Raw genomic sequence first — 15235 nt, forward strand, 5'->3', positions numbered from 1 at the left:
CAGACTGAAGTGGGGGCAAAGAATTTCCTCCTATGTGGGTATTTGTCTTTTTGAGATTGCTCAAGATTTGATTGCAGACGTGAGGATTTTTTTCCTTCCTGTATTTTTAATAACCCGAGGTTGATGATGGATGGCAAAGGACTGAAGTACCTGTTGTTTTCCCCTTTGTTTTCATTAGGCGTTTTCCATTTCTGTCATTCTCAGCGTTCGTGATGGATTTTTATGAGCAAATGTCTTGGTTAGAGCTATTCAGAATTGTTGGTACAGTAACGTCTGCAGTGGCGACCAAACCCCATTAAAAAATCAGGGGAAAATTGATGAAAAACTGCAAATCAGCCCCTCTCAAAATGGGGGGCAGCGATTGCTTGTTCTGTGCCACCAGTTTCTGCTGGGCAGCCGGTGCCAAGGCAGGTGGGCTGGAGGCAGCCGTGTGGCTGGGCGGGCGATGGGAGCCCGGGCTGTGTTTGCAGCCGGGCAGAGCAGTGTGTATGCACCATGACCTTGGCCGGGGCGGGCTGGGGCTGGGCACCTCATAGGGCCGTTCTGGGGGAGGGCATAGTTACAAGAAGGTCACGGCTGAGATAACGCCAGGGTGCTGCGATATTTTCTTCCTTTGGGTGGGCACGTGTGCCCACGGCATTGCCGGTACCATTGGAGAAGACTCTCCAGGCACACATCCTTTCTTGCAAACCCTCCTTCCTGGGGGAGCGGGTCCGCCACGTGCCCTGTGCCGTACTTCATCCTGTGCTGCCGGCCTGGCTCTCGGCATCCCTCGTGCCAGCCCTCTCCCTGCCTGGCTGCACCGGGGCTGGGTGCAACACGTCTCAGTGCTGCATCGAGGGTGGTGAAGGAGTCTGTTGTCCCCCGTTGCCCTGGGGCTGATGGAAATGAGCTGACAGAACAGAGGCAGCATTAGCCTAATTATGGCCATACAGCTACCTCGGTGGTGGATTTTCCTTTCTTAGCGACTTCCTGTTTTCCTCTTTGAGATGCAAATTTTTGCACAGTCCTCGATCCAGATTCTCTTCTCATTAGCATGAAATCTGACTAGTTCCGCAGTTTTTTAAATAGCGAATTAAAAAAAAAAAAATCAAACGCTGGAAGGCCCTGCGACTCTTGGGCGCAGAAGGTGGAGGGGCTGTGGGGAACGTGCTGTCGTTTCTCAGGAATTGCTAAGCCGCGGCGGCACCAGCACTCTGCCGTGCCAGGCTGCTCTGCTGCGCTCTTGCACGGCTGAGCAGGAGATGGGCGGCACTTGGCAAGTGCCAGGCGGGCAAAGCCACGGCACGGAGGTGCCGGTGGGCAGGGAGTGGCGGGCAGAGACTCTGCCCAGCTCCCCGAGCCCACACCGAAGTCCCTGCTGCTGCCGCCGAAGTGATGACAGACGCACATTCAACCTGTGGACTCTGAAGCCTTTCTTTTTGCTTCGTCCTGGAAAATGAGGCTCGTCATCATAGGAGGTTAAAAAAAAAATTATGCTCGAAAAATCATTTCTTGAAATGAGTGTTATCTCGATGGATTTTATTTTATTTTTTTACGCCTGCTGTAATCTCTGCCCGCTGCAGTTCAGCGCTGGGAGAGGACTGGTAATACATCTGAAGCAGACGGCACTGTTTTGTGGTAAATGTCACTCTAGTAATACTTAGCTCTCCCCCCTGGAAATAGAAATACGGTTCTGTCTAAAGCGATGTGCGGGATACGGAGACGCAGCGTCGTGGGCTGGGCTGGGGTAGCCGTGGGGCTCTCCTGCCAGCCCCGGGTCCCGGTGTGCCCAGGGATGCCTTTTGCCTGGCGTCGCCCTTCCTCCCCCCTTCCCCAGCCTCCCTTCCCAGCCCCTCCCTCCCCTGCCGCTTTCTGCCACATAATGAGTTTGATAAGAAATTGTCTCGTTAACAGGATTAGCCATGGAAATCTCTAGTCCCCTCCTATTCATTTTGTAATGCTCTTCATCCTGTTCTGTAATTTTCTGCTGGTATTAGATGGCTCTGGACCACCTCGGGAGATTAAGTCCTCCACTGCCTTTGACAGTGCCAGCGCGGCTGGTGCCGGGTGCCGCTCCGCAGGCAAGCCGCAGCCCTGGCCCTGTGTCCAGACCGTAAAGCTGTGTGTGTGTCCCCCCCCCCGGGGGAATTCCTCCTCCTCGGGTTGTTTCAGTGCAACCTTGTTGTTCTCAGAGTCACGGACACAAACAAACGACAGTGTCTCCAAACACTCATCCTTCTCGTGGCGTGCACCTGTGAAAAGCTCCAGTGGCTCAGAGGCAGATTAAAAGCCAGGGAGGTGAACTCCACTCTCGTTTGTGCCCATGCGAATCCAATTCTGCAGGTAGTGTAATTCTGGATATACTTCTAGGAAAACGACCTGCGAGACTGACCCTTTGGTAAATAATTACTCTTGATTGAATAACTCCTAGCAGCCCTGCAGGATACCTTGCTTCCGAGGGAGTTAATAGAAAGAGATCTTTCTTAACATCTGTTTTCCCAAGTTTGCCGACTTGTGAGCCCTTATCTGGGAAGCGGCGTCCAGGCAGCGGCAACTGCATGCTGTGAGTGAGCCAAGAGGGCAAGGAGAACACCTGGAGCCACCGCTCTGAGTGTGGTGGAAACAACACCTGTGTGAAATGGTATGGTAAATAGCAACGTTTTTCATTTTCTCAGGTGAAATGAAAGTCACTTTGGTGATTTCCTTAAGCACTTACCTGGATTGCGTTCGCAGCTTTAAAAGGTGGCCCTTTGCTCACCCTCCCAAAAAGCTTCCCATGCACAAAATTAGGACTTCTCTTACACCTTCATTGCCCAGAGAGAGAGAAATGCATGTGGTAAAGCCATCACACCGAGAGTAAAGTGGCAGAGATGCTAATTGTTACATGGACTGTAGGATTTCAGGAGCTAACGCATACTTTAGGATGGGGAGAGCAGGGGCACCGCAGGGAGGGAGGAAGCTTTAACAAGGTGATTCCCACCTAGCAGATTCCTTGTGGAGGCAGTAATTTATTCACCGACTTTCGCTCCCTGTGATGTGAGTGTCCGTGAACAGATTAACTTCCTCTGCTTCATTGGAAACTATTTGTCATGCTGCTGATGATTAATTTTTGCAGTGGGGATTGCACCCGAGCAGCTGGCAAGAGCCGCGAGGTCTGGAAAGGGTGGGTTTGACTGCGGTGCTCCCAGTGCTCTGCTCGGCACACGTGTGAGCCACGTGCTGGCTGCTCCTGCCCCAGCTCTGGGGAGTAGGATCACCAACCTGAATGAATATCTGATTCTACCAACTCCATATTTGTTTTGGTGCACATTTTCCTAAGCCCCGCCAAGAAAATCCCTGGCTCCGGAGGCTGTTGCTGCCAGGAAACCTGGCTGCCACTGCAGCAGCTGCCGTTGGTGCTCCTCGGCTGTGGCAATGCCCCGGCCCACAGCCTCCGCAGCAGTGGGGGACCCCAGCGTCCCGGGCATTCCATCTCTGTGAGGCAGGGTGGAGATGCTTGGCACTGTGTGCCCCTCGCTGCTGTCCTCTTGCAGGCTGCCTGCGCCATGGCTGAGGGCACAGGAGCCATGCACCTTCGTGCATGCCAGCTGCAGAGCTGCGTCATGGCCGGGAGCTGAAATCCGGCAGCTGCCAGCCACAGGCCACTGTTAACTCCTCTCTCCGGTTGTTTGCAGAGGGTGTTTTTACGCCACCACACCACTGGCTCTCTCCGGGCCGTAAATCCAGTGGTCAGAGCCAAACTCGATGCTCAGAAAACTCCCGCGGCATTTCCTTTTGTATTTGTTGACTTGTCGGTGGCAGGCTGGGCTTCTGCAGGTAATGCCGTCGCGCGTTGGGAGCCAGCACACCAGAAAAGGAGCTGCTCGCTGCTGAGTGGCAGCTCTGCCGTGTGCCGGATGGGCTCTGCCAGGGGGTGGGCGAGTGGAGAAAGGGCAGGTCCCGTCCCCCAGCCTGTCAGAGGGCTTGTCCCTCCCCTGTGCCCGTGCCTGGGAGCAGGGACCTGGCACTGTGGCTGCCGGGTAGCAGCGTGACAGGGATGTGACGATGACATCCTCCTTTTAAACCTTGCCGGCTTTTTGCTTCTCTCTCTCTCTTTTCTGTTTCATCTCTCCCTCTTAGAAAAGCCATTTAACTGTAATTCCATTCTTAAAACCTCTCCCTCATGCATGCTTAATGAACATTGGGCAGAGGCGCCAGAAACGGGCCCGAGCAGGATCCAATCTCACCGAGTGTCGACGAGTCATTGGGAAGAAGCCCTGGGAGCGTGCCAGGTTTTATTACAGCGTAATTAGAAATAAAATCTCGTTGCAGGAGGAGAATGAGAGATGGGTGTTAATCCTGTAACGGGAGGAGATGGAGCCGTGCTTATAAAGGAGATTAAGGAGGGGAGGCAGAAAGCCCTTCACGACTCTCCGACTTCTACCCTTCCTCTGCTCTTTCTCCCTCTCTGGCTCCACAGCCCCAGCAGCAGCAGGCAGGCCCACGGCTGGCCTGCCTGCCGGGGCCTGCCCACACTCCTGCCCACGGCCGGCCGGGAAAGGGCTCACGCTGGTGTCGGTCGCGTTACAGATGCCCATGAAACTTCAAGGTGGTAACATTTGGGCAGCTCTGCTGGCTCGGCTACGCGGGAGAGATGCGCTGCCTTTGAAAGGGCTGGGGAGCGGTGACTGCCTTACACCTCCCCCGGGATCCCGACTGCAGGCAAACACGTAAATAAATCTGTCAGATATTGTGCGGCTCTTATTAAATTTGCATTGGGCTTGAGTCGCGGTTCCTCTTTAACATCTCTGGGCTGGCTGGCTGGCTCTTTAATCTCGGCGCCCATCCCGGGCCCCTTCTGCTTTCGGCATTTGCCGTGGCACGGAGCTGGGCTCAGGCTGCTGACATGAAAGGCAGCTCTGGTGTGTGGCCACTGCCTGCCAGCCCGCTCCTCTGTCCCGCATCCTCTGCTCCAGCTGGGCGCTGCGTCCCGGTGCTGGGGCCCTCTTGGAGAGGGGGGTGCGTGCAATCCATCCGGCAGCTGGCACAGAGACGGGGGCGAGCAGTGCCGTGCCATGCTGTGCCATGCCACGGGGGTAGGCAGGAGGTTCCCCTCTGCCTGGGTTTGCTGGCCTGCCCCAGGGAGGCTCCTTGTCCCCGGGCAAGTCCCGTGCCGGGCTGGTGGCATCCTGGAACAGCAGCTGCAGCAGAAAAGCACCGTTACAGCAGCAGCGGAAAATCACAGGCTTTGTTCTTTGGGGCTTCCCCCTCCGTGCCTTCCTCTTGGGGAGGCATTTGTCACTTTAAATGTGGCCAGAAATAGCACCAAATAGCTACTGGATTTTTCTGGGATGCCTTGGGATGCATACACTCAAAGTATGGCTAATTCATAAATGCTGGCACCTATTGATTCTCTAGCAGTACCAAGGGAAAGTTATCTCATTAGTCTTATGAACTATAAAATGTGCTCTCTCCTGAAGCCCTGACCCCATTGTTTTTATAAATCTATATTGGATAGAGCAGTAGCTAGTAACCTGTATCGACTGTAATTTTTCTCTTGAAATTGGAAGGCCCTTGGGACTGATGCTGGACTTTCAGGGCCACCACAGGCAGCTGGATGCTGGAGAGGATTTTGGTAACAGTGAGTACGTGTCTGTGTGTGTGCGCGTGCACATAGGCAGCAAGAGACCCTCCCAACATTAGCCGTGCAGGATAGCCCCCCTCTTGCCCTTGTGCTTTTCCCTGGGTGAGGGGCAAGCTCCTGGGGGCTGGCAGGGCTCTTGGCTGCCCTGCTCCACTCTTGCAGGGCTGGGCAAGAGGCATGTGAGGGATTTGGTGAGGCGTTTCCAAAGGCAGCAGCTCAAGTCTAGCTGGAAGAGTTATTAGAGGCACATCGCTCCGATCTGGCCACGGATGTACTTAATCCTCTGCTTCCCGTAAAGCTTTTCCACCTCCTGGCAGGCACAAAGATCTGATTTTATTCGGCGACCTTCGACGTTAATCTCACTAGCAAACTCAGCAATAAGTCACTTCGGTGAGGTCTCTGTTGGAGCCGTTTACATCAATTATTGCCCTGCATCTCTCCCTTGAGATAGTGCAATGCTCCTCAATGGAGTTATCTGCCCCCTTTTTGGGGGGGGGCGGGGACGGGGAAGGAAGCTGTGCTGTCAGGTTGCATAGACCTTCTGTTTCATGTAATGGCATCTTTAAAGCCATGGCTTGCAAAGGAACAAACATCTCCCACCACTGCACGGTAGAGAGGTGTGGATACTAAAACATGCAGGTTTTCTGCCCATGCCTTTCTCTGGGCCTGACGCTCTGGCTCGAGCCCCATCCAGGAGCCTTGATTTCAGGCGCGCAGGCTGTAGAAGCTGGGGAGCTCCGGTAGGCTGGGGGTGGCTGAGGGCACTAGGTCCAGGCAGGGCTTAGTTTGCACTCCTGGTCAGCAATGCTCTCGCCCTGTGTCACTCTCCTTGTCATCTCCTGCTGTCCAGGCAGAAGCCCGAGGCTCTGCTCCCCTTTGCCTCGCCATACGCGGGAGTTCGTCCCTCGTGGGCCCTGCTGCTCCTGCCCCAGGTCCCAGGGTGGGGGACACGCAGCACTGCAGCTTTCTGCTCCTCCGCTGGCTCCTTGCATGTTACTCCAGCTCCCACAAAGCTTTGTTTCCAGAGGAGGAGCGCAGCATGTCCGCAGCCAGGGCTGCAGTTAACCGTGCACGGACGTGCGAGTGCGTGCGTGGGGAGGGGGAGGCCAGTTGGGGCTGCTGAGCACTTTGCAAAATACAGCCCCTGTTACCATGGAAACTGGCTCCCCCCCGACTCAAAGTCCAGCGCAGCCAATATTCTCAGCTTACTGGTTTGATGGGAGATGAAAAATTAACGTTTGATTTGCATGTTATTTCAGCTGCACTTGCAAGACCGCTCCCCCCCTTCCCTTTTATGGAGCTTTGCACAAATCCCTTGGTGGCTCCAATTGGCAGCGCGGAGCACGAGACTCGCGCCACTGCACATCTGGTCCCAGTTGCACACTGTTGCAGCGCACGTGCTGCCATGCTGGTGTTGCCGTGCTGCAGCGCAGAGGCAAGACTGCGCCTGAGGTTGTGGCTGGGGCCCCCTCCAAGCAGGGACGGAGATGCAGGTCCCGCGGTGCCGCAGCAGCACAGAGCTGCGCAGGAGGCTTGCTGTAGGTATGGGGACGGTCACCGTGGCACCCCGTGGGGCTGCCGGACAGCGTTCCCACTGCTTCCAGGGAGAATCTGCGAAGGGCTGCCAGTCCGGCGGTTGCCTGTGCCTCTGTTAACTGTAGCTAGGCTCGCTTTTTAGTAAGGTCGCTATTTCTTTGCCATCTGTGTAGAGTCCCTAATACTGTCATATCAAGCAATTGAGTCAAACACACACATCTAGCTAAGCTGCAGCTGGAACGGGACAGCGCCAGCAGAGCTTGGGGCTGCCATTGCCTTGGCTCATGCTGGGGATGTGCTCCAGTCCCCTGAGCGAAGAGCACCGTTTCCTGCCAGTCTGTCGCCTCAAGCGCTTGCAGGGCAAGGCTTCTGCGGTCCTGCCCTGGGAGCATGGAGCTGGGCTGTTCTGGGAGCGCGCGCCTCTAGTTCCGTATTCCACTCATGGTTCTCCTGTGCTTACGGGCTCGACCATGGCACTTTCCTCCACCTAAATTGAGAATATCCAGGTGCTTCCAAGAGGTGCTGGAAGAACAAAGTTGATTAGCCTCATCGACTGGCTCCTGTTTTTTTACCGGGCTTAGTGCAGGACTTGAAGGAGCCACTTGCAGCCATTGCTGATTTAAAGACTAGGTTTAAAGGTTTCAGCTCTGAACATTCAGCTTGACTAATTACCTTCTACTTCTCTGCATTTGCTGTGTTCGGTAGGGGGTGGCTTGGTTGGCAACATGGTGCAGCCGAGCAGATGGACCGCTGCGTCCCAGCTGAGGCTTGGTGGCGCCTGGTGCTGGAATAAACCCCAAAGGCCCCACAGAAACTGGGGTCAAAGGCTTGCCATCACTGTTAGCACTGGCAGTGGGGCAGGGGAAAGGGGTTTCCGGGCGCACAGGGAAGCTTCTCTCCAGTGCCTCCGCTTACCCTGCTCTCTGTTTAGCCACTAAATTGTGCTATAGTGCGGGTCTTTCTAGTCACATTAATTACTGTTATTATTCAGGACAAATTATAGGGGTCAGGCTGCCTTCACGAGCAAGTTGAAAACTTCTTTCCCCGTGTGCACTGGCGTGTGCCAGGCTCCAAAGCCTGCTGGCTGGAGGCGGCTGCTCCAGCAGCGCTGCCCAGGGCTGTGCTGTCCTGCCATCCTCCTCCCAGGGCTTGAATATCAGCTCAAGCCCTTATTTGTTTTCACTTGCTTCGAAATAAGCGAAGCTAATTATTAACTCAGCGGGACGGCTTCACTTTAAATTGCTGCGTTGCTATGCGGCGCGGGGCGACATGGCGGTGCGGTGGAGCATCGTGCCAGCAGAGCATTGTGCTGCGCACCCTCCTTGCCCTCTGCAGCAACTCTGCAGCCGGAGCTCATCGCACCAGGCTGCGGGCAGGTTCCCCCTAAGTGGGGGAGCGCAGGCTCATGTAAGGACACCCCGAGCTTGTCTTTGTGCCTGGGCGGGTGTGTTTGCCACAGGATGAGTGCTGGAGGAAGGCAGGCTGTGCCCACAAATATGGGGGCTGCTGTTGCACACTCACGTGCTGCTGTTGCACACGTGAGGCTGCTATGGCAAGCGCTGCTGCTCACCCGTTTTGGCCCAACTTTGCCAGCCTGCCTCAAACTTCAGCCCCTGAAGGATAAGCCAGAGACTGCACCCCAGTGCAACTGGGGCGCGGAGAGGCGAAGGGGCCTGCTTTGCCTGCCTGGCTCCTGCTCGAGGTGCCGGTGCCTGCCCAGAGCGCAGGGGCTCTGCCTGATCCAGGTGCCAAGAGCCTGGGAGATGACGTGCTGGGTCGGGGCTGGCTCACTCACCCTTCTCCTCTCTTTGTGTCTCCAGAAAATAGGTTTTTTATTACTTCTTACGGAGGTTTGTACATATCAGACGTGCAGAAGGAAGATGCCTTGTCCACCTACAGGTGTATCACCAAGCACAAGTACAGCGGGGAGACACGGCAGAGCAACGGAGCCAGGCTCTCGGTCTCAGGTGAGCACACGGCTGCCAGCAATGCTGGCGAGGGGGAGCCCTGCCCCGCAGACCCAGTGTGGCTCCTGCGCCTGTGAGGGTGTCCAGCCCTGCGTGCACGCCCACTCTCCTGCCTGCCAGCCGCGGTGCCTGTCTTCCTGGGGTGCAGGGGGGAGCGATGGCGTCACTACCTCCCGCCCCCGCGAAAGGACATCCCGGTCGGGGGGTAGGAGAGCCTGTCGGGGCTGCGTGGGGGGTTCGAGCCGCCTCGCGTGTGCCCCCTGACCAGGCAGCCCCCCGGTGCTGTCTGCGGCAGGCGGCAGCGCTGCGCGGCACCCCGAGCGAGAGGCGATGGGGTGCAATGCAATGCGATGTGACAGCCCGCGATGTGAGCAGCCTGACGCGATGTGACGAACATGCAAGCGATACTGCAGCGGAGGCAGTGCAGTCCGTAGTGCTGGGTGTCTCGGGGCGCTCCCGGCTCCACTGGCTGCCCAAACTACTCTGCTCGGGAGGGAGTTCGTCTGACTCGCAGCCACGTCGCCACTCCCGCTGCTCGGCTGCAGCATGCCTACTTTCTGCCATACGCTTTTTCTGTCCTCAGGCATGCAGGCTCTGGCTCTCCCGTGCTAGCTCCTCGAATTAACCCCACAGAGGGCAGGGAAGGGGTCTGAGACAGCTGGGCTGGGGCTTGCCTGACCTTGCCCTAGCCTCTTAGAGACCTGAGGGTCTCATGTCCCACCTGTGGCTGTCCTGCCGCACGGCCCCCGAGGAGTGCAGGCAGCCGCTGGGTAGATTATCCCCTCTCCACGTGGGTTCTATCTGGCCTAGTCCCTTCCTGGTCACTCATTATTTACACGTCATGGCGTTTTACTTCTGCTTGGGAGTAATGAAAGAGGTTTCTTTCCCCTGGAATTTAATTTCACGCCTGAGACTTAGTGATTAATTTTCTCCCTTCCTGCTGCCTGATGGGCCCCTTTGCTTGTATATTTTGAAATGTGCCACAGAATTTGTGTATTTTGCACCAGTTAGGTGTCACCTTGAGTAATTCCTCTGGTGCGGAGTTCATTCGTCCCATCGGCTAGTAAGATGCGTTTCCCCCCCCGCCTCCCCGCAAGCCTGCTGCCCCAGTCACCGAGGGCTGTGCCTGTCATCTTGGATGGGTCAGGCCACCCCCACCTGCCCTGAGCCCCTGCCCAGCAGAGGATGTGGCTGGCCTGCCGTGCTCCTGCCTGGCAGAGCTACCGGCTCACGGGGACAGGGAGAGCTGCTCTCTCCCGGCCGATGCTGAGGAGGCACGGTGGTCCCTGGTGTCCCTGTGGGGGGAAGCCTCGCCTCCTCCTCCTCCTCGCCATGTCAGCCTCTTTCTTCTCCAAACCCAGACCCGGCAGAGTCCATCCCCACGATGCTAGACAGCTTCCAGTCCAGGGAGGTGAAGGCGGGCCGGCTGGTGGAGCTGCCCTGCATTGCCTCAGGCTACCCCAACCCAGCCGTCCGGTGGATCAAGGATGGGCGCCCGCTCCCTGCTGACAGCCGCTGGACCAAGCGCATCACGGGCCTGACCATCAGCGACCTGCGTGTGGAGGACAGCGGGACCTACATCTGCGAGGTGACCAACACCTTCGGGTCTGCAGAGGTCACAGGGACCCTCACAGTCATAGGTGAGAGCCAGCAGGGAGGAGCGGGGCACAGTGGCGGGGAGGCTTCTGTCCTGCTGCTGCCTTAAACGTAAAGCCTTTATAAATATAAAGCCTTAAAGGTTTTGTACAGCCATATAAATTACAAGGCTTGTATTTCAGCGTAGTGCTTCGCACACTGGAAGCCACTGTCTTGCGACGCAGCGTGTCCAATGTGGTGCTCAGAGTGCTTGCAGGAGGTTTATCATGCTGCAGCAGTGCATCTACAGACATCCCCTGATTTACTGCTTCAATTGGGGCAGGGAGAGGGGCCTCTGGAAAATTCAGAGCAGTACTGGGGGGATGTAAATTGCTGGATGGCGACGTCACTTTTCTGTTAGGTGCCTCTGTGCTTTGTTTTGTTAATTTACATAAAACAAGCTCCAACCAAACAGTAAATACCATCTGGGCAGGCCTAGTATTTATCGCATGCTTTGTTCCTGGGGGTTCCTCCTGTCACCAGGATCCCGGTGGTACTGGAGCCACTGGGGCCAGTATGCACCATGCCTGCCTTACCTGGAGCAGCACTGCAGTGAGCACACCACTGACTGGGCACGGGCAGCCTGCTGGGAGCCACCCTGGCACATCCCCAGCTCAGCACTGTCCCCGTCATGCTGACCACATCTTCTTCCAGCTGTCCTGCTGCCTCCCTGACAGTGCCCGCTCTGCCGGCACCCTGCCAGCGGCCCAGGGCTGACGCTAAAAGCAAGGGCTGTCAGCAGCGAGGACGGTGTGGGGGCCACCTGCCTTATTGCGCAGTGACGTTTTACGTGTAGCGGGGCTGGCGCTTCCAGGGCCAGAAAGGCAGCGAGAGTGCAGTAATGACGAGATGCCTCCCACTGGGCTACCCGGCACCGCCAACCCCTCGCCCGCTCTTGCCCTTTCTCACACAGACCCTCTGCGTGTGACCCTCACACCAAAGAAGCTCAAAACAGGCATCGGCAGCACCGTCATCCTCTCTTGTGCCCTCAGCGGGTCCCCTGAGTACGTCATTCGCTGGTACCGCAACACCGACCTCGTGGTGGTGGATGACTACATCTCCATCCGGGGGATCAGCAATGAGACCCTCCTCATCACAGCTGCGCAGAAGAGCCACTCTGGGGCCTACCAGTGCTTTGCCACCCGCAAGTCCCAGACGGCACAGGACTTCTCCATCATCACGCTGGAGGGTGAGCTGGCTTCCTTGGGACAGGGGCTTTCCTCCTCTGCCCCTCTCCGAGCCACCGCATCTCTGGGGTGTGCTGGGATGCTTTGCGCGTGGCTGGAGGGCAGCAAGACCTGCCAGGGTTGGGAGCTCCTGGGGCCAGACCTCTCCTAGCCCACTTCCTGGGCTCTGCAGGCCCTCTGCAACTGGCTCAGGGGCACTGCACCGCCGGGACGGGGAAGGACCAAAATAAGGGTTGACTTGCCCGTCCCCAGCCCCTGGGCTGAGGCACTGCCTTTCACCAGGTGTCCCCTCCCCGATCCAGACGTCTGGATGTTTGGACAAGGGATGGGCTCTGCCGAGCCAGGCGTCCCCTTGAGCCAATGTCTGTATCAACCAGCGTGCCCCCTCATCCCCTCTCGGCATCTCCCTGCTGCAGGGATGCAGGCATGGCCGTGCACGTGTTGCCGACGAGGGCTCCTCTCCCGGCTGAGCTGGGGCTCCCACCCAGGGGGGAGTTCAAAGCCATCCCGCCAGCGGGTGACTGCTGCTGCCTGTAGCTGCCGCTGCCTGACCCCCCTTCCCCTGGGTGCCCCCCAGATGGGACCCCCCGCATCGTCTCCTCCTTCAGTGAGAAGGTGGTCAACCCCGGGGAGCAGTTCTCCCTGATGTGTGCCGCCAAGGGGGCCCCCCCACCAACCATCACCTGGGCGCTGGATGACGAGCCCATCCCACGGGACAGTGGGCACCGCACCAACCAGTACACCATGTCGGACGGCACCACAGTCAGCCACATGAACGTGACGAGCCCGCAGATCAAGGACGGCGGCGTGTACCGGTGCACCGCGCGGAACTCGGTGGGCAGCGCCGAATACCAAGCGCGAATAAACGTAAGAGGTGCCTGTCTACTTTTAAATATCAGAATAGGACTTTTACCGGGCTTTTGGTTTTATTCTGTTCCCTGGCCGATCGCTCCTGCTCGCCTCTCCGTGCTCTTCCCAGCCGTACAGGTCTCCCTGGCTGCCCTGACCCCATTCCCTGAGCTCCCTGCTCCTGCCCCATTCGCTCACACGTCTGCCTGCAGGACTGAGCCTCCCTGCCATTTAAAGCAAGGAGTTTAACGAATGGCAAAGCGGTCCTGTAGCCTTGGAGAGCTGGAGCTCGGCTTTGCAGGGGCAAAAAGGCAGCACTCTCCCCGTCAGGGTCTGCCCTCACCCTGCCAAGCCCCTGCCTTGGGGTCTGCGGAGCATTGGCAAACACTTTCCCAAGGGACTCTGTGCACGCGGAAGGTGCTGGCGGGCCCAGAAGTGTCCCAGGCCCTCCATGCTCTCCCAGCCGCCCCCTGGTCCCAGTGGGAGCCCGGCTGCCTGGCAGCGAACGCGTCTGCTGGCACAGGGACCTATGTGGCAAATGCCAACGAGGCAGCACGTGAAATTGTGGAAAATGAGCTTTGATTTGTCACGTCTGTATTTTCTTTGTCTGCTAAAAGCCATGGCCGCGTTAATCGCCGTGTTATTACGGCTGGAGCGTGTCGCTCAGTGCGTTACAGGGAGCACTTTCAGGCACAGGGTACGGTATAAGCCCCTGCCCGTTAATAATCACCAATTAAAGCTCACAGGCTTCCAGGTGGGAGCAAGATAGAGACAAGGTAGCATATATTTGTCTGCTGAGAAAGAGGGTTTAAGGGCTGTGTTTGTCTGTGTCTCAGGTTTGAAATGGATCTAGTGGCTTTTTGGCTTGGATCCCAGGAGAGTCTGAATTTTGCTGCCGCTTACTGCTACATTTGGAGCAAGTTCATCCCTCAGCCATGAGAAGCCGGAGCTTATTCCGAGCGTCTGTTAAGCTGTTATCCTGCTATGCCCTTAGGACGAGGAGTTAAGATAGGGTTAATCTTTAGATTAGTTTGCTATTTTATGCAGTGGCCAGGAGAACAATGTCATTATTGATGCATGAAACCTCTCATTGAAATACTCACCTGCAGCGTTCTCCTGGTCCTTAAGCCAGCACAAGAGCCAGCCAGAAAATGGTGACTGGCTTTTCAGTCCTACTCAGGTTGCCAGCAGGAGGGTCAGAAAGGTGTATTTTAGGGGAGGGGAAACGTGTTCGCCAATGGAAGTCAGGTTCCTGTAGCAGGTCTTGTCGAGGATGTTTGGCACAATGCAGGCAGCTTCCTTCTCCTAAGAGAGGTGGAGAGCAGCTGTGACCATGGAGGAGCGCTCTCCATCTCTTCTACAGCTCCTGTGGCCGCAGGCACTGCTGGAGGAGCTGTGGTGGAGGTGTGCTGGGCGGCCATGGTTCCCATCGCAGAAACATGCTGTGCTTCCAGACACCATCCAACCTCCTCTGATGAGCAGCAGTGGTGTCTGTGGGCTCAGCTTCCCCAGCGCTGAAGCTGCACCTGCAAAACCGGGGTGGGATTTGCTGAAGTGCGGCTGTGATGGAGGACCGCGGCCCCCGTTGGTAGCTGCGCTGTTGTGGGCGTGCGCCAGTAGCTCTAGCTGGAGTTTGCAGCCGATGAGTGGCTGTCCCCACACACGCTCAGAGAGGAGCCCGTGCCTGCTCCTCGCCCAAACCCGGGCTGGGTCCCAACTGCTCTGGTTACCTCCTTGGCATATGAAGCTCGCTCGCTCTGAAATAGCAGCAGATCTCCATGCAACCAAACTGCACTTCGGAATTAACCTAGCCTGCCTCTTCCTTCCTCCTGAATATGTAGGTCCCCCGAGCATCCGAGCGATGAAGAACATAACGGCAGTAGCGGGTAGGGACACTTTCATCAACTGCAGGGTGATCGGGTACCCGTATTACTCCATCAAGTGGTACAAGGACTCTTTGCTGCTGCCCGATAACCACCGCCAAGTGGTCTTTGAAAATGGGACTCTTAAGCTGATGGACGTCCAGAAAGGGATGGATGAAGGAGAGTATCTGTGCAGCGTGCTGATCCAGCCCCAGCTGTCCATCAGCCAGAGCGTCCACGTCACGGTGAAAGGTAAGTGGGTGGAGAGGCTTTCCCCGAATCAGATGCGCTGGGGACATCTCTCCTGTGGGACAGAGGCGGAGCAGCTTCACACAGGGGTCTCCGCAGCCAGGCGGTGGCCATGCTCCACAAACGCTGCACCAATGGGAGCTCAGCTCCCACCACAGCAGCCCTCGGGAGTCGGCTCAGCTCCTGCTGGAGCGGCTACCTGGTCTTGCCTGCACGCCTGCCGCTGCCCCGAGCCACACCGTATCCATTTCTCGTTACAAGCGATGGAGCAAGGATTTACGGTGTAAACATAACGTATTAAACCATCTAACCTTTGCTCGGATCGCCTTCACCGATGTTTTTCTC

At 56.9% G+C, this 15235-nt stretch overlaps 1 protein-coding gene across 3 annotated transcripts in view; it reads left to right on the top strand.

The window, feature by feature from the left end:
* The window catches only part of DSCAML1 (DS cell adhesion molecule like 1), a 111828-nt gene that overhangs the window by 71314 nt on the left and 25279 nt on the right, over nucleotides 1-15235 (top strand). The window contains exons 4-8 of one of the 3 annotated variants that reach the window (XM_049801352.1): nucleotides 8962-9108; nucleotides 10470-10748; nucleotides 11657-11932; nucleotides 12508-12804; nucleotides 14621-14893. In XM_049801352.1, coding sequence (XP_049657309.1) covers nucleotides 8962-9108; nucleotides 10470-10748; nucleotides 11657-11932; nucleotides 12508-12804; nucleotides 14621-14893 — 1272 coding nt within the window. Of the gene's footprint in view, nucleotides 1-8961; nucleotides 9109-10469; nucleotides 10749-11656; nucleotides 11933-12507; nucleotides 12805-14620; nucleotides 14894-15235 lie in introns of those variants that run through there. The other 2 variants (XM_049801354.1, XM_049801353.1) reach the window with 2 other exon arrangements.

Source organism: Accipiter gentilis, chromosome 5 (assembly GCF_929443795.1).
Source record: "Accipiter gentilis chromosome 5, bAccGen1.1, whole genome shotgun sequence".
Classification (NCBI taxonomy): domain Eukaryota; kingdom Metazoa; phylum Chordata; class Aves; order Accipitriformes; family Accipitridae; genus Astur; species Astur gentilis.